General features: G+C 40.0%; 2 protein-coding genes across 9 annotated transcripts in view; one reads left to right on the top strand and one right to left on the bottom strand.

Moving 5' to 3' along the window:
• SPMIP2 (sperm microtubule inner protein 2) overlaps positions 1-719 on the bottom strand; it is a 168,912-nt gene extending 168,193 nt beyond the window's left edge. The window contains exon 1 of one of the 2 annotated variants that reach the window (XR_008617738.1): positions 631-718. The gene's annotated coding sequence lies outside the window, so the exon portion shown is untranslated. Of the gene's footprint in view, positions 1-630 lie in introns of both variants that reach the window. The other variant, XR_003680438.2, reaches the window with a different exon arrangement.
• The window catches only part of RAPGEF2 (Rap guanine nucleotide exchange factor 2), a 339,240-nt gene continuing 315,162 nt past the window's right edge, over positions 151-24,228 (top strand). For 5 of the 7 annotated variants that reach the window (XR_008617729.1, XR_003680424.2, XR_003680423.2 and 2 more), the window contains exon 1: positions 151-274. Coding sequence is in view for 3 of the 7 variants with exons in the window: in XM_024126687.3 (XP_023982455.1) it covers positions 206-274 (69 nt within the window). In the remaining 4 variants the exon portion in view is untranslated. Of the gene's footprint in view, positions 275-665; positions 734-24,228 lie in introns of those variants that run through there. The other 2 variants (XM_028491559.2, XM_028491558.2) reach the window with 2 other exon arrangements.

Here is a 24,228-nt window from a genome sequence, read left to right on the forward strand (position 1 = left end):
AGCCCCCGGCAGCCGGGCGCCGCGGGGACCCTCGGGCCTCGCGCGCCCCCCGCCCCGCCGCCGCCGCGGTTTGGCTGGTTGGCCCGAGGCGGGCGGAGCGCGCTGGGCGGAGGCGGCGGCGGCGGCGGCGGCGGCGGCGGCGGCGCTGGGCCGGGAGGCGGCGGCCGAGGGCGCGGAGCGGCCCCGGCCCGGGCTGCGGGGGGAGATGGCGTCCTACGTGGATAACAGCTTCCGCCAGGCGGTGATGAAGAACCCGGCCGAGAGGACCCCCCAGGTGAGCCCCGCGTCGGCTGCGCGCTCCCTGCCCACGCCGTTCGCTCCGCGCGCCCGCGCCTCGCGTCAGGTCCCCAGCTTCCAGGGGCTTCGCGTCTCCCCTGGCCGTCCTGGCGTTATTTCTCCCTCTCCTGGATCTTCTCCTTTTCGCTGCCCTCCCCGTACCGACCTGCTCCTGCGATTGCCTCGCGGGGCAGGGAGGTCTTTCCCGAGCGTCCCCTCTTCCCAGCCGCGCGCGGGGCCCGGGAGCCTCTAGGGGCGGGGGGCAGTCACCTCCCCTCGGCCGGCACCTCCTGCCCCCCCCGCCCCTCCCCGGCCGCAGGCGCCCTTCCTCCCCGTGCTTGTGGCCCCTGGTACCTTCAGAGTTCTTCGGCGTTTGCTGAGGTGTAGGAGGAAACTTGCAGGGCTCTGCGGAACGCGAACCCGTGGTGGCCTTCCAAAGTAAAAGATTGAGATGTTTGTATGTTTACTATTTTTCTTTTCTTTCTTTCTTTTTTTTTTGGAAAAGTGATGCCGCTTTGCAAGGAAGGGGTTGGGCGGGGGGAAGTTGAATAGCTAGGTTAGTGCTTTTAGTTTCAACTGCAGACAGAACTGCAGAGCAGGCATATTCAAATCCAGCCCCGGGAAGGGCACCCTGCGGATTCTTTTGGTGTTGCACAACCTTGTCAAAATTAGATAAGTTTGTTAACCTTCATACGTTCGTTTACCTTCAGGCTTATTTTTCTCTGGCTTTAAGTGGAGGAATTGCTGATGGTGGTGGATCTGGTCGTCTCAAGTTGGACTAGAGAGGGGGAAATTTTATAAAAATGTGGTGGTTTGATTTTTTTTGCGTTTAGCTGCTGACTGGATGATGACGCATGCTCCTAAGCGTTGGGACGGTGACTACAGGGCATCCTGCTGCCAGTCGTCTCAAGACAAATAAGCCCTCCTGATCCTTGGGACCGTCAGACATTTAGGGTCTAATGCTTGAAAGAGTTGCTTCGCTTGTTAGGTGTTGGATGCCATCTGTTCAGAGCCAAAGGCTCTCCTCCTCTGCGGTTGATTGTCATTATTTAATGCGGGGAAAAGAGAATAAAATAGACTCTTCCGCTGGCTGCCTTTGGACAAGGCCCAGGAATGGCACCTGGTACGGTTTTTGATTTTTCATTTTTTTTTCTGATGGAGCCGTCATATCTGGGGATCGTAGGTAGACTGCACTCGTTTACCAGACTGTGGAAGATGGCTGGTAATTTTGCAAGGCAAATCCATTTCACAGTGTCTCCAGAAAGTTCCTATTCCGAAGGATTACTTTATCGAAAACAAGAAGGGCCTGCTTTTTGCTCTTGTTGCACTGCTTCTCTTGTGCCTTCTACATCTCCTGTTGGTTTTAAGTTGTCAGTCTTCTGCAGCTGAAAATGCACGTTGCCAGTCACAGTGTGATGGAAAAGCCCGTTTCAGTGAAATGTTTCAATGCCTTTCAGTGTTTGAAGTGCCAAGTGAAATCACGCATGCGTAGAATATTAGAACCTAGCAAGGCAGGTCAGAAAATGATGTCCGAGGCCTTTAGTGGAAATTAGAGAGCCGGGAAGTGGAATCTCCTGTTGGTTGATTAGAATAGCAGTGACTCCAAACCTACTATCAGGTGGGTGGAGGGGGGTGTGTCCCCAAACAAAACTGGAAAGAGACAGAACCTCCACTGTGACCGCGTGCGGACCGTGCCAGATAAATGAGCTGTTAAACTTCCCTGTTTACGCGCCGATTGTGGAGAACAGAGTGAAAACCGACCAGCACAGAACTTGGCCCGAGTCAGAAGTGGGCCAGTTGCTACTGACACCGCCACGTGAATGCTTCGCTGACCGTCTGAAAGCAGCACATTTCCCCCACCAAACCTTCATAGAACAAGTCACCTTAGAGAAGCCTACCAAACATTTTGAACATTCATAAGTGTCCACCCTATTAACACTGATGCTCCCTTGGTTATTACTAATGCGGACCTACGTGTTTATTTATTATTTTAAAGAGAAAGTAGATGGAAATGTGAATGTTTTCCACCTTCACCTGGCTTGTCAAAAATAATTAGTTTTCTGAAAGTTTGAAATTTACTCAAAGTAAAAAAAAAAAAAAAAAAAAAATGTTTTGGTGGCAGGTGCCTTTTCTGTTGAGTGCTTTGTGAATGCAAGGGCTGGAAGTTTTTCTGTCCTGTCTTTTCTCTTGAGTGCTCCAGGGTTAGAAGTTTGTAATATAAAAGCAAAGTTATTAAATAAACTTGATACGGACAGACGGATATGAATTAGGAAAGTTTTGCTGTCATGCTTTCTTCTGTCTCTCAGGATAGATTTGGTGAAGGAGTTTGTACGATTCTTATGGCAGGCAAAAAAGAAAGGTGCCTTAAAAGAAAAGAGGAAAATGTATAAATATTTTTTGTTAAATTCATTTTCTTCCTTTTTCCTTTTTTCTTTTTTTTTTAACCCTACTAACCCAGTTTGTCTCCCAAACCCTGTGAAGACGTGGTTTTGTACGAGGTCACTCAGTTGCCTAGAAGTAATCGTGCTGTCACTCGCGTAACATAAGAAGTTAGCTCGAAGAGAATCTGGGGGTGGGGAGAGCCTCAGTGCAAACACAGGAACTTTGAAGAGTGTTATGAGATTAGGAAGCTTTTCATGCCCACCTGGAAAATGGAAACCCAATTTCCCGTTTATTTAGGCACGTCACTGGAGGGGGAATGGCAAGGAGAAACAAAATTGTCACTCGAATTTTTAGCTAAATGTCACATATTCATATTTAAGGGGCTGTCACTATTTCACCTGATATTCTGAGACGACAAGAAAAGCCATCTTTAATCCAGAGTGTGTCCCATATTGTGTGTCTGGAAGGTGGCTAAGATCTAGTCAGTGGGGCACTGTATTCTCAAAAACAAACCTCCTTGAGAATAAGGAGCACTAAATGTTCTATTAATATTTTTCAGTGCATCTCTGTTGAAAAACAGGACTCTTAAGTAACTGCTTTATTAAACTGTTTGGGTTTATGTCTTTAATCACTTAAATGGGAAGCTTGGTCACCTAAGCAATTAAGTGAAGTGAAAGATGTACATAAATTACAAGCAGCTTTCCCCCCAAGTCTTTAAACAATAAAATGATTTTTCTAAACCATATTATTAACTTATTATCGGATTCAGACCCTTTCACATTGCTTAGGTAGAGTGTTTAAATGCCTGTTTTTAGTTTTTCAGGTGAAACATCTATTGCAGAATATTCTTCTACTTTAAAGATTTAATATGATGTGTTTTTAGCTAGTTGTAAAAGTTACTTTTTAAAATGGTTTGTGTAAAACAGCTCCTGCCTCATCCCTTCCTAGTTAATAATATTACTTTGTTCTTCGCTACTGAAATTTTTTTTTTTGGCTATTACATCTTTTGATTTAGTTGCTAATTCATGAATTTGTCATTAGAGAGCTCTTAACAGTACAAGACTTAACTCTTTGCAAAAGTCACTCAGTAGAATGTGTCTTGAGTCATAATGATAGGGCTGAAAAAGTGCCTTTAGCCCAGAGAACTTTAAATTATGAGAATCTGCACAAAAGAGTATCTCTGATGAATATTTAACTTTCAAATCTAGTGGAAGAATTGTGTCTATGACAGATAAATTTTCCATCTCTTTTTTATCATTGTTTATGAGATTTTTATCTGACAACTTATACTTTGATTATATTTTGGCTCATTTTGGGGCTCTAGTAATAAATAATTTGTCCCTTAAGTAGTTTTTGTTCGTAAAACACAACTAAATGGTTTGGGTGCACTTTTGAAAAGCATGTCTCACAAAGTAATGACTGGCGACAAGCATTTAGCTTTCATAACAATGATATTTGAATTTGGAGGTTAAAAAAATACACATTTATTGCTGAAAAACCAATTTCAAACTGTAGTAACTGTGGCTCGGAACAAGTGAGGACTTGAATTTATGGTAAAAATTGTTAACATTCTTTTGCAATATTGGTGGAAACTTAGTCACCTTCAAATAACCTTTTAAACATTTAGTAATTAACAGTTCCATAATTAGTTTTGCATATCTTGGCGGAGGTTCAAAATGAATCTCTCCAACTGCAGTGCTCTGTGGAGGCTGGTGTTTAACACAGTCCTTCCCAGACCCCCCCTGAGCTGTCACAGACACTCAAAAAAACCAAAAAACCAAAAAAACCCAAAATTAAAAAAAAAATTAAGAGGACTTCCTGGTTGCCAACTTGTTGCAGTTTTCTTCCTCTCGAAAAAGGACGTAAAATAAAAACCAGCTATAACCTCCTAGCACTATCGTTTTAGCTTATTTATGAAGATTCACCATGCTTCTTTTTTTTAAAAATTGAAGTATAGTTGATTTACAATGTTGTGTTAATTTCTGCTGTACAGCAAAGTGATTCACTTATATATAAATTCTTTTTAAAAAATTCTTTTCCATTATGATTTATCATAGGATGTTGAATATAGTTCCCTGTGCTATAGAGTAGGACCTTGTTGTTTATCCGTTCTCTGTGGTTTGCATCTGCTAACCCCAAATGCCCAATCCGTCCCTCCCCTACCCCCCTCCACCTTGAAACAACAAGTCTGTTCTTTTTTAAAAAAATTTACTGTTGCCCTGAAAAAACTTTATCCAGGTGGATTTTGGGGGGAGTTAAATGAACACAGTAAGGTCTGCCTTGGGTGATGTTTGAAATTCAAGTCTTATAAAGTCATATTATGTAAAGTAATAGTGGCATATGCTTCCAACCTAAATGAGCTATTTGAAATAAAGATACAGTAAAATACAGAAAGACTATGCCTTCTTGACTCATTTGAAAACTTTTTTTTTTTTTTTAGCTTTGTTACGTATTTTATAAGTTTTATATGTAGTGAAAAGGAATTGTAATGACCTCAAAGAAGTTTGATCTAGATGAGTGTAGAGTTATGGAAATGTGGCCGCTGGTGATAGTTTCTTGATATCTGTATTATATGGGCTGTTCCCTCTCCTCACCCCATTTTTGGTAACAGTTTCCTCATCTGTAAAATGTGGATAATAGCTTCTGGAAGTTGTTTTGTGGATGAAATGGAAGAACGTACATTTACTGTTGAGTGCAATGCCTAATAATTGTTCTTGTTGTTATCACATTTTAATGAAATACCTATTTTTTTACCAGGCCTTGGGGATTCATTGAGACGTCTGTCCCTCAAGCAGCTCACCAATCTATCATGTCATAAGTAGGAAGTGATTCATTAGTGCTGTGACAGCTGTCCTAGGCCAGCACTGCTGAGGTTGGGGGCTTCCTAGATGGGTGTGTATTGAGTCTCAGGGGAGTAGAAATTCACCCATCAGTGGACCAGGAGGCTATGAAGGATTTTCCAGGCGAACCCAAGGTCATAGAAGCTGTACAGGTGGTTGTAAGGAAATAAGTGTGGACCTGTGTTCAGTGTGCCTGGAGCCAAGGGATTGAGTGGTGGATGGAAAGTGACGCTACATGTCCTGTGGAAGCGTGTGATTTGTGGAGAGTGGGAGGAGACTGGAGTTCTGTTAAAGCAGAGGTCTGACCTCCAGGGTGGAGATGGTCAAGAGCCCGAGCTACACAGCGGAGGTATCCACTCTGCTGGACAGACCGGCTGCACGTGTGCACATTCATATCAGCTGCTCATCGTGTCATGCCGTGCACACGTTTACGCCAGTGCAGCCTAATCACGGCAGTTGGCGATGATGGCCATTTCTTAGTTCATAGGAAAAAGTCCAAGTTGGTGAACATAATTTTCTGTATAAATTTATTTATTTATTTATATTTGGCTGTGTTGGGTCTTTGTTGTTGCGCGTGCGCTTTCTGTAGTTGCGGCGAGTGGGGGCTGCTCTTCCTTTCCGTGCGCGGGGTTCTCTTGTTGCGGAGCACGGGCTTCAGTAGTTGTGGCTCGCGGGCTCTAGAGCACGGGCTTCAGTAGTTGTGGCTCGCGGGCTCTAGAGCGCAGGCGCAGTAGTTGTGGTGTGTGGGCTTAGTTGCTCCGCGGCATGTGGGATCTTCCCAGACCAGGGCTTGAACCCGTGTCCCCTGCACTGGCAGGCAGATTCTTAACCACTGCGCCACCAGGGAAGCCCCCATAATTTTCTTGATTTTCAAGATTTTTTTAACTTACACAATTTTTCCGTAAACTTTGATGTCTTTTTTTCCATGTCCATTCTGGAATCTAATAAGAAATAGCTAATTTCTCGTATCATTATGCTAAGTATTTCTTAATCTGTGATGATAATGGGATTTCCAGGCATTCCATCCTTTGCAAGAGTTGAGGAACATCTGAATTTAAGCTCACAGTTGACTTGTGGTGGCACGAGGTAGCGATTGTAGTGAGTCTGTGAGGGCAGTTCCTTATTCCCCTACATCATTTTTTGTTTACATAAATTAATGTTGAAATGAGGAAGGAGAAGCAATTTGTAGTACATATAGTTGATCTTTTGTAGCTTTGTCAGAGCTGGAATATGTATAGTCAGTAAAATATGTTCATTGGTTATAATGTCAGCCTTTGTGGGGGGAAAGTAAGCTGATTGGCACATTATTATTTTTTTGCTTTACCTGCAAAGTTTATTGCATAGAGCACACATTTATATGAAAGCGTAACAGTGTTTCAACATGTGAAATTTGTACAGAAAAATATCAGAAACACATCTGTTAGAATGACTGTCTCTGCCTTTTATATAAAAGAGCTAATGTATAAAAAGTTTTTAAATCTAAGGCACCAAGTTCTATTCTACAACAGAGATACAGTACTCTAAATAGCAAAGAACTAGGGAATCAGAAAGAATAACTACTTCCTTTTACTAATCAAAGACTGGTGGCTACAAAGGAACACAGGCCTGCTTCAAACTATTTGTGATTCACCAGAAATCTCATTAACATTAGGACAACTAATTTGAATTCAAGTTTTAGTAATGGTTTAAGCAGGAGTCAATGGATTTCAGGAAACATATATCCTGTGTACACGTGTGTGCGTGTACACATGTGTGGCACGTTATTTTGACTGTTAGAATTTTTATCTTTTCAGGAAAAAACCGCCTCTGGTCTCACTTGCTAACTAACTAGGACTTATTGCACTGTTACGAAGTATGTGTTTCCTGCTGTATTCAGGTGTTTTCTTCTTCAGTCAGTTGGGGTGGTCGGTGGTGGCCGGATTAGTTTTTCTAGAGCAGGAAGTTTAGTGCGTTTTAGATTCTCTTGGTACCACCATTTTTGTGCTTTCACCTCCATTAGGCAGTAAAAAGTGTTTTGGAGGGGTTGGTGTGACTTGAAAAAGGACCTTGTTTTGTTGCTGGAACTAAAACCCTCTTCCCGCAGTTCTCATTGCTTGCCTCCTACACGTTGAAAATGATCTAGAACTTCTCAAATATTTAATATGAGCTAAATGAATTGAAATCAGATTTTACATGTTGACCCTGTTAACTGCTGGTAGTTCAGGTGAGGAACCAACAGTTACTGGCCTTTGGCAGCTTTGTGTTCTTCTCCGGCCGGTGGTGTTTGTCCCTGATCGGCAAAGAAGAGACCCTGAAGAAGAATTAGCTGTTGGCGGGTTATTCTAGGGAGGCCTGGTAGTAACTCTCCTAGAAGCCAGCTAGCAGTCGGTGGGTCTGAAGGGTTGGGGCACGCTGGTGATTATCTTATCTCTCCTGAGTATTCACGCTAGAGTTGAAATGCATTATCTTTTTAAAAAAACTTTTTAGTTTGAGATAATTGTAGATTCACACGCAATTGTAAGAAATAATGCAGAGATCCTGTGAACCTTTTACCCAGTTTTTTCCATTACAAATATCTTGCAAAACTGTAGCTAATATCACATGAGGATATTGACGTTGATATAAAGTCTAGATGCAGGAGAATTCCGTCACCACAAGAATTCCTCTCGTTGCCTTTTTATAGACACAATTACTCCCCAACTCTGCCTCTCGGGAGGACTGAGCTCTTCTCCATTGCTACAGTTTTGTTATTTCAAGAATGCTATGTAAATGGAATTGTACACTATTTGATCTTCGGGGTTGGCTTTTTTCACTGGGCATAATTATGGCTCCTTACCTTTTGGCTAAAATCAATGTAGCTACTGTTGTCTCTCAGTGGTTTGGGCTGTGTTCTTGAAAAACGGAAATGATTTGGGAGTGGGGGTGGCACAAGGTTAGGTGGACTTAAACAGTGACAATGATGAGAAAATTCAGTAATAATATATGTAAAATAAAGACCAAAGATCATTAGGTCTTGGCTGAGCAGGAGTTGTGAGAGTATAACACATCGGGGATATTTCAGTATATAGAGTTTTCTTCCATAAATTTTGTTGTTGTTGTTCATGATGTAAGTGGTAAAGGTAGTCTTACCACCTGTCATCCCTTCTTCAAAGGAATGACCTGATCTTCCCCAAATGAAGTGGCGTTTTACAATTCAGAAGGAGGTCTAGTGAGTGTATTTACAGAGGAGTCCCAGTGGGACAATTTGAACAACAAAATAAAGAAGGATTATAGCCTCTAGGGGAAAAAATATCCATGAGCTCATGCCAATATAAGTAAATTATCCAGTAAATAAATAGGGGAGAAGAGACAGCTCTTTGTTATGGTAGAATTCCAATAAAAAATGTAGAAGGTATGGGAAATGGAAAATCACCAGTAGGCAAACCTCACAGTGATAATCGTTGCAAACAAGAATCAGTAGGTGCCAGAATTAGTGGGTGAGAGTATGATGAGAAATGTATATATCAGATATCAGAATATTTGCATAGTCTCAGAGTGTCTCCCCCACCAGATTAAGTAATCAATTACAAAGGGGGGAATCAGTACTTTTAAAGTGAAGAAAACTAGCAGACTCCAACTTAACTAGATGATCAAAGTTATGTCACAAGACATATCAACATCATGATGCCCTGAGATGGTGCATCTGAGGTGGTATTCTCGCTAAAAAACCAACTTTAAGTGTCAGAAAACACTAGACAAACTTAATTTTAGGACACTCTACAAAATGGCTAGTACTCAGAAGTGCTCACCTTACGAAAGGATGAAGTGCTGAAAGAGTCACAGATTGGAGGAGACTAAGGAAGCATGATAACCAAATGAGCTGTGAGATTCTGGATTAGGTCCTGGACCAGAAAATAAACGTTGGGACAGTTGGTGAATATGAATAGATAGTTTTACTGCGGTTGTTTCGGATGATGAATTGTGGCAGGCTGGATGAAGAGTCGGTGGGATCTCTGGACTACTTTTTAAAAATTTTTTAATAACTTAGTCTAAAGTTATCTCAAAATAAAGAAAACCAAAACCAAGCTGTTGGAATTTTATTGTGACTGACAAGGGGCCACCAAATTAAGATATTTTTGAAAATAATCTTCTTCCTGATTTAATCTTAATGAAGAGCTCAGTACCTTTCAGCTAAATATTTAGCATACATTGGACCATTAGTGACGTGGCTGAAGCAGTATATTAGAGGAAACTTACACACACACACAAGCTTATAAATAAGTGGACAAGAAGAGCTAAAAAATAACATTTAACTCACCTTTATTCCTACCTGAATCTTGTAGATATTCACATAAAAATGCAGTGTATTTTACCAGGTGTGAAGGTTTCATGATCCTGAATGTAAGTAAATTGGAATATTTGGTATAAGAAAAAAATGTGTAGGAGATAAAATGAAGCACGGTAGAAAATAAATTGTGGTAGTAGTTTAAGGAAGTCAGTCTAGGTGAAATCAAGTTTGTAGGGTCTCCCTCCTTTTCCTTTCCTGTGAACTTAACAAGTCTTTCAGTTGTTACTTTTGGTAGGAGTGAGGGGGTGGAAGGGAGGGAAGCGGGGGATGGCAGGGTGTGTTGAAGGAGGCTGGTCGGAGGCATTATTACAGCTGCAGATGGGGAGACCTAAGCTGTGTGTGCAGCATTTCATTAAAAGCAGTTCAAGGTAGAAATATCTCTACAGACCTTTTTTCCATATATATATATATATATATAAATGCCTTTGCATTTAAATTGTAAAACCAACTTCCTGCCCCACTCCACCCATAGCCACCTACCGTTCTTTTTTTGTGTGTGGTAAATTCTGAAGAATGCATGCTGTTTCCGTATAGTGTGTGCTTTTCTCCCCTGTAACTGAAATTGGTACCAGAAGATTGGATTAAAAAATATGGGCCCTAACATTTGAGATAACAACAAATAAAATGTAAGCTGGGAGGTATTTACTATTTTCAATTATAAAGATAAAAACCATTTGTTTTCTGTGTTTTAATGTATTTTTTTTTTCTGTTTGATGTTTTCAGTAATAAATTGCATTTGCGGGCACAAGTGGAAAAGAAAAGAGCTGGCCGGGCTTTGAAGTAACTAAAATCTTACAAAATAAAAAAAGTGAAAATGTGTAGGTGTTGATTAACACTTTAACATCTGTCCAGTTGTTCTGTATATAAGTAACTATTTGAAGTCTTCAAGGCAGTATACTTCTGATTTCTTCCGTAAGCTACATTATGTAGCCTTGCAAGTTCCATTTTCTTTTAAGCACACTCAAATTCTTTAGAAAATTCTTGGTCAAATTGTTGGAAATATTTGGCTAAGTTACATTATTTAGTTATGGTATTAAGAAACTGCTTGATCAAATTTATACATTTGCAAACAACTAGAGATGAATTTTGAAAACTCATGAGTTAAAGAAATTGAAATACAGTAGCATGAAATGCCAAGAATTGAGGTGAAGAAGAATTTGACTGCATTTCAGTTTTTTTCTAGTCTTCATTCGTGTCGGCTCCCCTTACTTTTGTAAGAGCTGGAATAAACCAAGGGGCAAGCTAGCTTTAGGGGCAGATGTTATCAGGCGCTGCCCTGCGCCTTCAATTTGGGAGAACACAAGACTTTTTTTAGAGGCAGGCAGTGTATGCAGAGACCCACAAGTTTTTTTTTTTGTTGTTGTTTTTTTTAAATTTATTTTGGTTGCGTTGGAGACATAGAGAAAGCCTGCACCCGGGCTTTCTCTAGTTGCGGCGAGCAGGGGCTACTCTTCGTTGTGGTGTGTGGGCTTCTCACTGCGGTGACTTCTCTTGTTGCGGAGCCCGGGCTCTAGGCGCACAGGCTTCGGTAGTTGTGGTGCACGGCTCAGTAGTTGGGGCTCGTGGGCTCAGTAGTTGTGGCTCGTGGGCTCAGTAGTTGTGGCACGCGGGCTCTAGAGCACAGGCTCAGTAGTTGTGGCGTACGGGCTTAGCTGCTCTGCGGCATGTGGGATCTTCCCGGACCAGGGCTCGAACCCGTGTCCCCTGCATTGGCAGGCGGACTCTCAACCACTGTGCCACCAGGGAAGTCCTGACCCACAAGTTCTTTATCCCCAAATATGAATCTCCAAACCTAACGTCATCTGAGACGTAAGTTGGAATGGGTGAGAATTCCTATCTTGATTCCATTTTCTCTGGTGTGGTTTAAATCTCCATCAGTTAGAGGAAGCTCTGTGTCTGTGGTGGGGAGGGGCAGCATGGTAAAATCATTTCACTTTAAAAGTCCTTGTCCCCACTTGATATATTGTGGGATGGCTGTTTTCCTCTGTAGTTATACATTTGTATCTTTAAGTCTGAGTTTACTTAGTGTATTTCCTTTATCTAATCTGGTGGTTATGACCCTGGACTTTGGTGTCCAGATCACAGACTGCTTTGTGCTGCTGGGCAGGTTACTTAACTTCAGTGGGTCTCAGGCTTTTGGATTTCAGGGACTTTTAAAAATCATAAAACTTTGGGGTCCTGATACTGATTTGTCACCGTTTATTTTGCCAAGTCAGCATGTTAAAATGAATGTGATGTAAAGTAAAATGAATGTAAACTCTCCACTATTCTCATTTCATAAAAGAAAAGACATTTTAATATCATAAAAATAGGTGACAATCTCAGAATAAATAAACTTAGCTCTGTTTCACCATATTCTGTTTTTGTCAAGCATTCTTAAAATTTTACCATGGGTGACTGTGGTAATGTTACCAACCTCAGATGGTTGTAAAGGTTAAATATGTTCTTGTACATTTAAGTTCTTTAACAGTCTCTGGCTGGAGTGTTTAATATTTGTTATTAAATTATTATTTTTCAGTAGTTGGTATTCATGTATCCCTTAGGTAATATTTCAGCATTCGTGTGTCTTATGATGAACTCACCGAAGTGGTTTATAATATAAATATTTGATAGACTTGTTTGTGTTGGGGTTGCATTAGTCTGCAGGTTGTCAGAAACTGCACACATGGAGGCTTGACGGTGGGCTTATTTTTCTCACATAATAAGAAATCTGAAGTTAGGCAGTGCAGGCTCGATACAGGGGTTCAAGGATGTCGTTAAGGAAACTAGCGCATTCTACTTAGCAAGTGATTTTGGTTTTCAGAGTCCCAAGATGATGGCTGCGCCCCAAGCAGGAGAGAAGGGAGGAGGCTGAGAGTGCTTTTCTCTGGAAGAGTTGGTTGTTTTGGAGGAAAGCCCTCTCCAGGTACTTGTCCTTGGCCAGAGCTCGGTCACCTGGCTACTCCTAGTTGCAAAAGAGGCTGGAAAAGTGAGGATTTTGCTTTTAAGCCTCGATATTGCAGAAAGGCAGGAAAGAAGGAGATTAGGGTGAATACGTGCTGTGAGCCCATAGTATTTGTCCAACTTACTTTGCATAGGGAACAGATGATTGTAATAAGTTTATGTGGTGATTCTCAGGAGACCTCTTTGAAAGTCTTACTTTCAGAGGTCTTGCAGTAATATATAGAGCTACATTACTGTAGCCACAGTTTTGGAGTCATATAGATGTATTCAACTTCTTAGTTTACTTATTAGATGTATGACTATTAATTTTTTGAAGCACAGTCTCATTTGAAAATAGTAAAAATAGCATTGCCTGAACATTATATATAAATATAACAGTATAACTTTTAAATATAAATATTTCTAAATGGTAACTATTGATTTAAAGTAAAACATAGGTTTATATTTCATGAATTCTTTTTGCTTCAGTTTTACTCTATTTTAAAATTTTATTTCATTTCTTATGTGCTCCAGTTTTGTTTTGTTTTTTTCCCCGGTATGCAGGCCTCTCGCTGTTGTGGCCTCTCCCGTTGCGGAGCACAGGCTCCGGACGCGCAGGCTCAGCGGCCGTGGCTCACGGGCCCAGCCGCTCCGCGGCATGTGGGATCTTCCCGGACCGGGGCGCGAATCCGCGTCCCCTGCATCGGCAGGCGGACTCGCAATCACTGCGCCACTAGGGAAGCCCCTGTGCTCCAGTTTTGTGTTCTTATATTTCTGTGTGTAGTAATACTTTGTCATTTTTCTGGGACTTTTAAGTTTTCAATTTAATTGTCATTCCTCCCACAGGCTGAATCATCATCATTTTATAAGTAAATATACTTTTGTATATAAAGTATTTGTGAACGATAGCTGTTTAGAGTTTTCTGTAATTAGTTGAATTCATACTTGTATCATAAACTTATGTCTTTGAGAAAAGTGGTTTCATATTGAATGTTATACGAGGCTAGCTTTGATATTAAAACTTTAAGTATGCCCTGTGTCCTGCCTGAGAGCATTCGTTATGTTTAATTATGGGCTTTTTATGATAGCAGTCAAGATTTATGTAGATAAACTGCTCTTATGTGTAGTGGGGTCAGTTAAACAATTTACTGTCAGAAACTAATGGCTAGAAATGTTATTGGAAAGAGTCGGGGTATTTGTCATTTTAAAACATTCTGTGTTTTTGTGTAGGTTGTTTTTTGGGGGGGGCTGGGGGCTAAAATATGCCTGAATTTGGAGTCTTAAGTTAGGACCTCGATTTCATTTAAAATGGATTAACTTGCGAGGTGTCTGTTTGCCTCACTAGAGAGCTTACTGGGCTGGGACTTGCTATTCATCTTTAAAGCTCATGACTGGGTGCACAGCATAGCACGGAACTGGAGCTAATAAATGTTGGTTAATGACTAGATCTTTTTTTTTTTTCCTGAGAATTTGAGATACAGCAGAAAAAGTAATTATATACTTCCCCATTAATAGTGAATTGGATAAAAGCTGAAAGGAGCAGTAATTTTTGGTTCAGTTTCTGTCACACTGAAGTCCTCCTGTATAGAAACGTGTAACTTTGTGGAACAAAGTTGTTTTTCTTGAGTATCAGGCAGTTACCTCCCCATAAGTTTAATCACTTTGGTGCTGGTATTTTGAATTGTCATTTATGTGATATTTCACTGTCATTTAACAGAGTGTATAAATTCTTCCTAAGAGCTCCTGTGACACCTTTCTACTACGCAGTACCTTTTCAAAAAAAAATTTTTTTTTAAATTTATCTATCTATTTATCTATTTATGGCTGTGTCAGGTCTTAGTTGTGATGTGCAGGCTCTTCTAGTCGCAGCACATGGGCTTCTTTCTAGTTGTGGCACATGGGCTTAGTTGCTCCGCGGCATGTGGGATCTCAGTTCCCCGACCAGGGCTCAAACCCGCATCCCCTGCATCGGAAGGTGGATTATTAACCACTGGACCACCAGGGAAGTCCCTGCAGTACCTTTTTTTTTTTTTTTTTTGCTTTGAGATTTTTGACTATGGTGAGGGACAGCAGTTTAAATTAATGACAGACTTAAATTATAAAATTAAATTGAATTCTAGTATTTAGAACTAATTTTCTGATTAACTGTTACTAAGTAGAGATCTTAGCCTTGACCCATTTTAATAGACATGACTATATAGATTGTAGAATGATTTACATGCAAATATAGTAACTTCTTATTTTTTTTTTTTTTTTTTTCTCCGGTACGCGGGCCTCTCACCGCTGCGGCGTCTCCCGTTGCGGAGCGCAGGCTCCGGACGCACAGGCTCAGCGGCCGTGGCTCACGGGCCCAGCCGCTCCGCGGCATGTGGGATCTTCCCGGACCGGGGCGCGAATCCGCGTCCCCTGCATCGGCAGGCGAACTCGCAATCACTGCGCCACCAGGGAAGCCCCTGTGCTCCAGTTTTGTGTTCTTATATTTCTGTGTGTAGTAATACTTTGTCATTTTTCTGGGACTTTTAAGTTTTCAATTTAATTGTCATTCCTCCCACAGGCTGAATCATCATCATTTTATAAGTAAATATACTTTTGTATATAAAGTATTTGTGAACGATAGCTGTTTAGAGTTTTCTGTAATTAGTTGAATTCATACTTGTATCATAAACTTATGTCTTTGAGAAAAGTGGTTTCATATTGAATGTTATACGAGGCTAGCTTTGATATTAAAACTTTAAGTATGCCCTGTGTCCTGCCTGAGAGCATTCGTTATGTTTAATTATGGGCTTTTTATGATAGCAGTCAAGATTTATGTAGATAAACTGCTCTTATGTGTAGTGGGGTCAGTTAAACAATTTACTGTCAGAAACTAATGGCTAGAAATGTTATTGGAAAGAGTCGGGGTATTTGTCATTTTAAAACATTCTGTGTTTTTGTGTAGGTTGTTTTTTGGGGGGGGCTGGGGGCTAAAATATGCCTGAATTTGGAGTCTTAAGTTAGGACCTCGATTTCATTTAAAATGGATTAACTTGCGAGGTGTCTGTTTGCCTCACTAGAGAGCTTACTGGGCTGGGACTTGCTATTCATCTTTAAAGCTCATGACTGGGTGCACAGCATAGCACGGAACTGGAGCTAATAAATGTTGGTTAATGACTAGATCTTTTTTTTTTTTCCTGAGAATTTGAGATACAGCAGAAAAAGTAATTATATACTTCCCCATTAATAGTGAATTGGATAAAAGCTGAAAGGAGCAGTAATTTTTGGTTCAGTTTCTGTCACACTGAAGTCCTCCTGTATAGAAACGTGTAACTTTGTGGAACAAAGTTGTTTTTCTTGAGTATCAGGCAGTTACCTCCCCATAAGTTTAATCACTTTGGTGCTGGTATTTTGAATTGTCATTTATGTGATATTTCACTGTCATTTAACAGAGTGTATAAATTCTTCCTAAGAGCTCCTGTGACACCTTTCTACTACGCAGTACCTTTTCAAAAAAAAATTTTTTTTTTAAATTTATCTATCTATTTATCTATTTATGGCTGTGTCAGGTCTTAGTTGTGATGTGCAGGCTCTTCTAGTCGCAGCACATGGGCTTCTTTCTAGTTGTGGCACATGGGCTTAGTTGCTCCGCGGCATGTGGGATCTCAGTTCCCCGACCAGGGCTCAAACCCGCATCCCCTGCATCGGAAGGTGGATTATTAACCACTGGACCACCAGGGAAGTCCCTGCAGTACCTTTTTTTTTTTTTTTTTTGCTTTGAGATTTTTGACTATGGTGAGGGACAGCAGTTTAAATTAATGACAGACTTAAATTATAAAATTAAATTGAATTCTAGTATTTAGAACTAATTTTCTGATTAACTGTTACTAAGTAGAGATCTTAGCCTTGACCCATTTTAATAGACATGACTATATAGATTGTAGAATGATTTACATGCAAATATAGTAACTTCTTATTTTTTTTTTTTTTTTTTTCTCCGGTACGCGGGCCTCTCACCGCTGCGGCCTCTCCCGTTGCGGAGCACAGGCTCCGGACGCACAGGCTCAGCGGCCGTGGCTCACGGGCCCAGCCGCTCCGCGGCACGTGGGATCTTCCCGGACCGGGGCACGAACCCGTGTCCCCTGCATCGGCAGGCGGACTCTCAACCACTGCGCCACCAGGGAAGCCCTCCACCGTTAATTTTTATTAGAAAAAGGAGATTTACTACTAAAAAAAAAATGTTGAAAATTCCTGATCTAGTTTGAGATTCCTGAGTAGAGGAAATAAATACCAAGAGTAGTTGGTGAATTTCCCCATGCAACAGGGGCAGAGCCAGCAAACTGTTGAAAATTTAATCCCCTAGATCAGGGGTGAGCAAACTGTAGCCCTTGGGCCAAATCCAGCCCATAGCCAGGTTTTGTATATAAAGTTTTATTGGGACACAGCCAAGCTCATTCTTTACGAGTTGTCTGTGGCTGCTTTCATGCTACAGAGGCTGAGTATGGCCTGCAGAGCCTAAAACATTTGCTGTCTGGGTCTTTACAGCAAGTTTGTCCTTTGCCTTAGACTCTCATTCCTGAGAGCTTCCAACTGATTTCAGGGCTCAAGGATTTAATCCGTCTTTTATAATTGCAAGTCTGTAATCATTTTACTGAGGAGGTATCTTTACGCAGAAAGGAATGAAGTGGAGGGGACTCACCTCAGCCTAGTTTCACTGTTATTTAAATGCTGCAAAAACAAAGCTATTTTGTCAATTTCAATTATTTTTTTTCTTTCTAGGTGTAGCCAAAGGAGGATTAGGACTTTTAGTCATTCTAATAAAGTATCTCCTGGTGCTCTTTACAAATACACTCTGAAGGCACTGTGTATAATATGAATTCTTTGTTATTGTTCATCTGTTAATATTCATCCAGCATGGTTTTTCTGAGTCACGCAACTTTGCTCCCAGGAAGGACATATTTTTGTATAGGTTGTTGTCATCAGTTTTCCAGCCTGACTTTATTGAAGCTGTGTCTGTGACCTTTTTCTAGGCTTTCAAGAAATCTGGAGTTAGTTGAGAAGTTTTAAGAAAAATCCCTTCCTGAATTAGGCTTTCGTTATTAAAACAAAACAAAACTGAATTATTTAAGCCCATCGGATATACCAAGTCCCAGTCCCTGGCACATGCTGGGTGCTCTGCTTAATTAATCAGCTTTGCATTGTGCTCTAAGATACCCTCATTTCCATTGAGTTTGCAATCAAGAATGATTTTACTGCTACTTTACTTTTAAAAAATGATTGTAGTCATATTATCTAAACCTTTAAATTGGATTCAGAGATAAAACTTCTTACTTTTTATGATGTTGTTTACCTTTCTCTGTCTTGCATCCATACAGAAACTTGCATGAGTTGATCATCTTTCCTCTTTGCAATGTGCTGCCGAGTTGTCCGCAGTAGCTGTTACTTCTTGGCGGTCACAAAAATAACTGAATTAGTTAACAGATGATAACTTGTACGTCGATGGTAATTAATTATAGCAATGTGAGTAAAGAAAAGAAACTATTCCAGTGAGACTTTTGGGGTTAGAAGTGAAATTACTTAGTTGAAAGGGTGTGCTTTCATCATAGTTTAAGAGAGAAACACTGACTACTCCAAAATTGCAACAGTCTTGCCAGTGTTCAGTGAAACTTTGTAGAAAATGCTAATGAAAACCTTATTACAGTGTATCAATATATACAGTATCAGGACTCCTCACTCCCAAATAGAAATGTTCCTAGTGTTTACTCTCCTTCCTTCCTTATCCTTAGAAGATAATCGATTTTCATGCTGTCAGATGTCACCTCAGTTGTCTATGAAAACAGTTAGTTAATGTGGTCTTCTGGAAAGGACTGAAAACTAATTTAAAACTTCAGGTATATTGTACAGAATTTTGAATATTTCTATTTGTGATTTTTTTTTTTTTTTAAGGAAGAGAGTAGATGTTAAACATATTGAATCAATTTTTAGGAAAACAATACTTACCTTCAAATTGGTTGCAAGAAAATACAAAATAGCATGGGGGAAAGAGAAGAGAAACTAGCATCTCCTAGATAGCTTTGAAAGTCTGGTAGAAAGCAAGCCATACTTCTCATCAAGCTGGGTGAAATTTTTTAGAAGTAAGAAGAAAGAGCTCACCCATAACTTAAAATCTGGCCTTTTGTATATCTTACAGTTTTCTTTACATTTTCAATAGGTTAAATGACTTTAAAAATATATATATTTATTTATTTGGTTGGTTGGGCCAGGTCTTAGTTGAGGCAGGCAGGCTGCTTAGTTGTGGCTCCTGGGCTCCTTAGTTGTGGCTCGCAAGCTCCTTAGTTGCAGCACATGGGCTCCTTAGTTGTGGCCTGTGAACTCTTAGTTGCAGCATGTGTATGGGATCTAGTTCCCTGACCAGGGATTGCACCTGGGCCCCCTGCATTGAGAGCTCGGAGTCTTATCCACTGCACCACCAGGGGAGTCCCGGTTAAATGACTTTTATTGTAAAATATCATTTACTCTCTCTTGTCCAAGGATTTAAAAAAAAAGTGGCTACTCTCTCTGTCATCTCTTTCAGAAGATTATAAGAATTTCTCAGAATTTTCTTAATGTATTAGACAAACACGCCCCTCTGCTGATTGTGAAAATGAGCACATTAAAAAATGTTCATAGGAACCCATGCTTATCCTTCCCCTCTGCTTTTGCGCTAGGTCCTAATTTACATTTCCCTTCATTTTTACTTTTCTCGGTTTATTATAAGATCAAGAGTACAGGAAAAGAAATGCCGCTGTGGACCTATTTATCTAGAGGTGGTATGTCAGAGGAAAAAAGCCTAAGGCCTCATTTCTCATCGTCAAGTGGAACCCATTCTTGTGGATGGTAATTTCCAAGAGTGATACTTGTAACCACAAAGAACAATAATCTTGCATTATCTTCTGGGTAAACTGCTCCTATATTTGAATTAATTTTGTAAAAAGCTAACCATGGGGCTTCCCTGGTGGTGCAGTGGTTGAGAGTCCGCCTGCCGATACAGGGGACATGAGTTCGTGCCCTGGTCCAGGAGGATCCCACATGCCACAGAGCGGCTGGGCCCGTGAGCCGTGGCCGCTGAGCCTGCGCGTCCGGAGCCTGTGCTCCGCAACGGGAGAGGCCACGACAGTGAGAGGCCCGTGTACTGCAAAAAAAAAAAAGCTAACCATGGAGTTTGGGAAAGAAAACATTCGTTTATTTTTCTTCATAGTTCTTCTTTTCATTCTCGCTGCCCTCATTCTCAGGCCCTTGTCTGTGTCCCACAAGCAGAGCTTTGGGTTCCTCCGTTTTTACCCAGGCTAGTCACACTTTATTCCGTGCTGTTCTCCTTCCTTCAGACCTATCCTGAGTATTTTAAAAGGACTAACTTAAATGTTTTCTCCTCCATAAAGATTTTTTCTGGTCACTTGAGCTAGGGATTGAATTTTTCTTTATGGGATTTTTACTGTTTTTAACTTGCACCTCTCTGTAAGGCATTTATCCTCTGGCAATTATTTCATAATTATTAGGAATACACGTCTTGTCTCCTATTTTATTTATTGTTTTATTGAGGTAAAACTGGATATAATGTATAAATTTCAGGTGTATAACATTATAGTTTGATATTTGTTTGCCCACAAAACGATCACCACTGTAAGTCTCGTTACCACCCGTCACCACATAGTTGACCCCCGTCACCACATAGTTGACCCCCGTCACCACATAGTTGACCCCCACCCCAAGCTCCCTTCCACTCTGCTAACTACCAGCCTGTTCTCTGTATCTGTGAGTTTGTCTTTGTTTTGTTTGATTTGTTAATTTTTTCTTTAAGATTTCACATGTAAGTGAAATCATACGGTGTTTGTCTTTCTTCATCTGACTTATTTCAGTTAGTATGATACCCTCATGGTCCATCTGTGTTGTCACAAATAGCAAGATTTCATTCTTTTTTATGGATGAGTAATATTCTATAGTGTATATAATGTGTATAGTGTACACACACACACGCAGACACACACGCACACACACACACACGCACACACACACACACACACACACCATCTTCTTTATCCATTCATCCATAGGTGGACACTTAGGTTGTTTCTGCATCTTGGCTATTGTAAATAGTGCTGCAGTGAACACAGGGGTGCATGTATCTTTTCAAATTAGTGTTTTCATATTCTTCAGATAAATACCCAGGAGTGGAATAGCTGGATCATATGGTAGTTCCAGTCTGAATTTTTCCATGAATCTCCATATTGTTCTCTCCACAGTGGCTGTACCAATCTACATTCCCATCAGCAGTGCACGAGGGTTCCCTTTTCTCCACATCCTTGCTAACACTTATTTTCTGTCTTCTTGATGATAGCCATTCTGACCCATGTGAGGTGGTATCTCATTGTGGTTTTGATTTGCATTTCCCTGATGATTAGTGTTGTTGATTACCTTTTCACATGCCTGTTGGCCATCTGTTTGTCTTCTTTGGAGAAATGTCTGTTCAATCCTCTGCTGATTTTTCAATCAGGTTGTGAGTTTTTTTTTTGCTTTGTTTTTTTTTTTGATGTCGAGTTGTATGAGTTCTTTGTATATTTTGGATATTAACCCCTTGTCAGATACATGATTTGTAAACATCTTTTACCATTCAGTAGGTTTCCTTTTCATTTTGTTGATGATTTCCTTCACTGCAGAGGTTTTAGTTTGATGTAGTCCCATTTTTTAATTTTTGCTTTTGTTTCCTTTGCCTTTGGAGTCAGATCCAAAAACATCACTAAGACCAGTGTCAGGGAGGTTGCCGCCTATGTTTCCTTCTCGGAGTTTATGGTTTTTAGGTCTTACATTCAAGTCTTTAGTCTATTTTTAGTTAATTTTTGTGTGTGGTGGAAGATAATGGTCTTGTTTCATTCTTTTGCATGTGGTTGTCCAGCTTTCCCAGCACCATTTATTGAAGAGACTGTCTTTTTTTTCATTGTATGTTCTTGGCTCCTTTGGTGTAAGTTAATTGTCCATGTATGTGTGGTTTTATTTTTGTGATCTTATTCTGTTCCATTGATCTGTGTGTCTGTTTTTATACCGATGCCGTATTGTTTTGATGTATGTAGCATTGTAATATAGTTTGAAATCAGGGAATGTGATACTTCCAGCTTTGTTCTTCTTTCTCAAGATTGCTTTGGCTAGTTGGGCTCTTTTGTGGTTCCACACAAATTTTAGAATTATTTGTACTAGTTCTGTGAAAAATGTCATTGGAATTTTGATAGGGATTGCATTGAATCTGTGGATAGCTTTGGATAGTATGGTCATTTTAACAACATTAATGTGTCTTCAATTTCTTTCATCAGTGTTTTTAGTTTGCAGTGGACCTTGTCCCCTATTTTAAACTGCAGAATTCCTTGAAGGTGAAACTATCTTGTTGACATTTGTGTTTCCATGGTGTTTTATAATACCTTAACACTCCGTAAATAGTTAAATATATGAAGTGTGTGTCAGACGTTCTTGTTATAATTCAATAAGTAGTACTGATGGGGCACAACCCAATTTGGTACAATTTTAAAATTTAGCTCCTAGGAAGTTATTTTTTATGATTTAAGCATAACGTAATTTAGGATTGTTATTATTTTAAGACAGAGCCACAGTTGATTCTTAGAATTGCTTGGTTAGGTAATAGTGATTCAAATTTTCCTTAGTCATGATGACTTTGGTCATTCACAGAAGCAAGTCAAAAGTAAAAACCTGAATTCTAGACATGAATTCCTAAGCCTCGGACTTCAATTTGTCACCTTGGATTTAATTGGAGTATGTATACGTTTGCTGTTACTGGATTCTGAACTTTTTGTGACCTGGTAACCTTTCTTAAGTCAGATCCGACAGTGTTTAACTTGTATATTTAATCTCTTGTAAGATCCAAGAGGGGAAAAAAACAAACAAAGAAAAAAACAAAAAAAAACTTGAGACTAATAATGCCTTAACTTCTTTTGCATTGATGTTGCTCTAATGGTGTCACTCATTTTGGGGTCCATAATTCTAATGAGGAAGAGTAGCTGGGAGAGAGGGCTGGTGTGATAACCTTACTCTATGAGTGACCTTGGCAACTTTCATTGGGCCTCATTTTTCTGGTCTGTAAGAGCGCACTATTTTGCCTTATCTCTTTTCCAGGGTGTCTGTTAAGGGTTAAATGAGCATAACATATGAGGAAAGTGCCTCTCAAATGGAGAAGTCTACACTAATATGTAAGACATTACAATCATTGACACAACAAAAGTATTAGTGTCGGTGGAAATTGTGACTCATCTTTAAAGATAATAGACTAAGATCCTTTTACTATTTGGCTAGTAGTATGTATAGAAGTATGCCTCTTTTTGGTGTGAGTGAGGCAGTAAAACCATGTTTTCAAATTATTTCTTTATTTGGTTGTCCAGGTTAATAGTTATCTGGATCATTTTAGAAGCATAGGCTTCATGTTGAGTTTTCTAAAGGGCTTTTCTTTGTTAAACCGTTTTCAGACTTCAAAGAACCATTGTGTAAGAACTCATCTACACCAGTGTATCTCAAGTAGTTCTGATTATTTTATGTTGAGTAAAAAAGCTGAACTGAAAAACTTTCACTTTCAAAAGTACTCAAAAGTGGCAAAATCTTTCCATATGTGGAACATGTATATATATTCTCTTCTAAGAGTGTTTATCAGAATACCTAGTTTTGGAATAAAAGCTTTATAATTATGTGCTATGAATGGATACAGTTTTCTTTTCTTTCCTGATTATTGAAGTCTGTCATCATTGTGTATTTAAATTTGAATGCTCTGTGAACTTAGACGTATAGCCAGAAACTTGCATAAGAGTGTTAACAAGTATAAGAGAGTGGACTAGAAATATCATGACTGTTTTTGAAGAATTCGAAGAGGAATTGGAATTACTTTCGTAATATAAATGTTCCCCATTGAAAGGTGCAACAGTAAATGGATCTTTACACTTCCAGTTATCCTTAATTAAGAGTTACTTTTGTAATGCAGCCCCTTTGAAGGTCCCACATTAGTGACTTCAAGTTGTCGTCAGTGTAGTAACACATACTACTTTGAGGTGTGTTGTTTGCTCTTCATTTATGTTTAGGGAGAGTGTAACTCAGAAAGAACAACTGAGGGAAGATATGTAAAAGCAATTGATATTTATTAAGTCTTTATTATGTGCCAGAAAGTCAGCTAGGTTTTTTCTCACTTTTTTAGTTAGTTTTTACATCAACCCAGTTAAGCAGGAGATGCTGTCCTCAACTTACCAGTGAAGAAGCAGCTGAGATACAGAGAGGTTAAGTCATTTGCTTAAGGACACATAACTGTCTGATCTCAAAGTCCATACTTTTCCACTCTGCCAGACTCCTGCAGTAAGATTGGGTGTCAGTGTCTGTACTGTTATCAGTAAGGACCGTTACGAAGTGAAGTTCCGATTTGCTTAAGGTCTTTCTCTTTATTCAAAATGCTTGAATTTGGTTAGTTATACTTCAGATTTGAGCTTCAGGTCTAAAATCTAATTTTATTAA

The sequence above is a fragment of the Physeter macrocephalus genome, chromosome 7 (genome assembly GCF_002837175.3).
Source record: "Physeter macrocephalus isolate SW-GA chromosome 7, ASM283717v5, whole genome shotgun sequence".
In the NCBI taxonomy this organism is placed as follows: Eukaryota; Metazoa; Chordata; class Mammalia; order Artiodactyla; family Physeteridae; genus Physeter; species Physeter macrocephalus.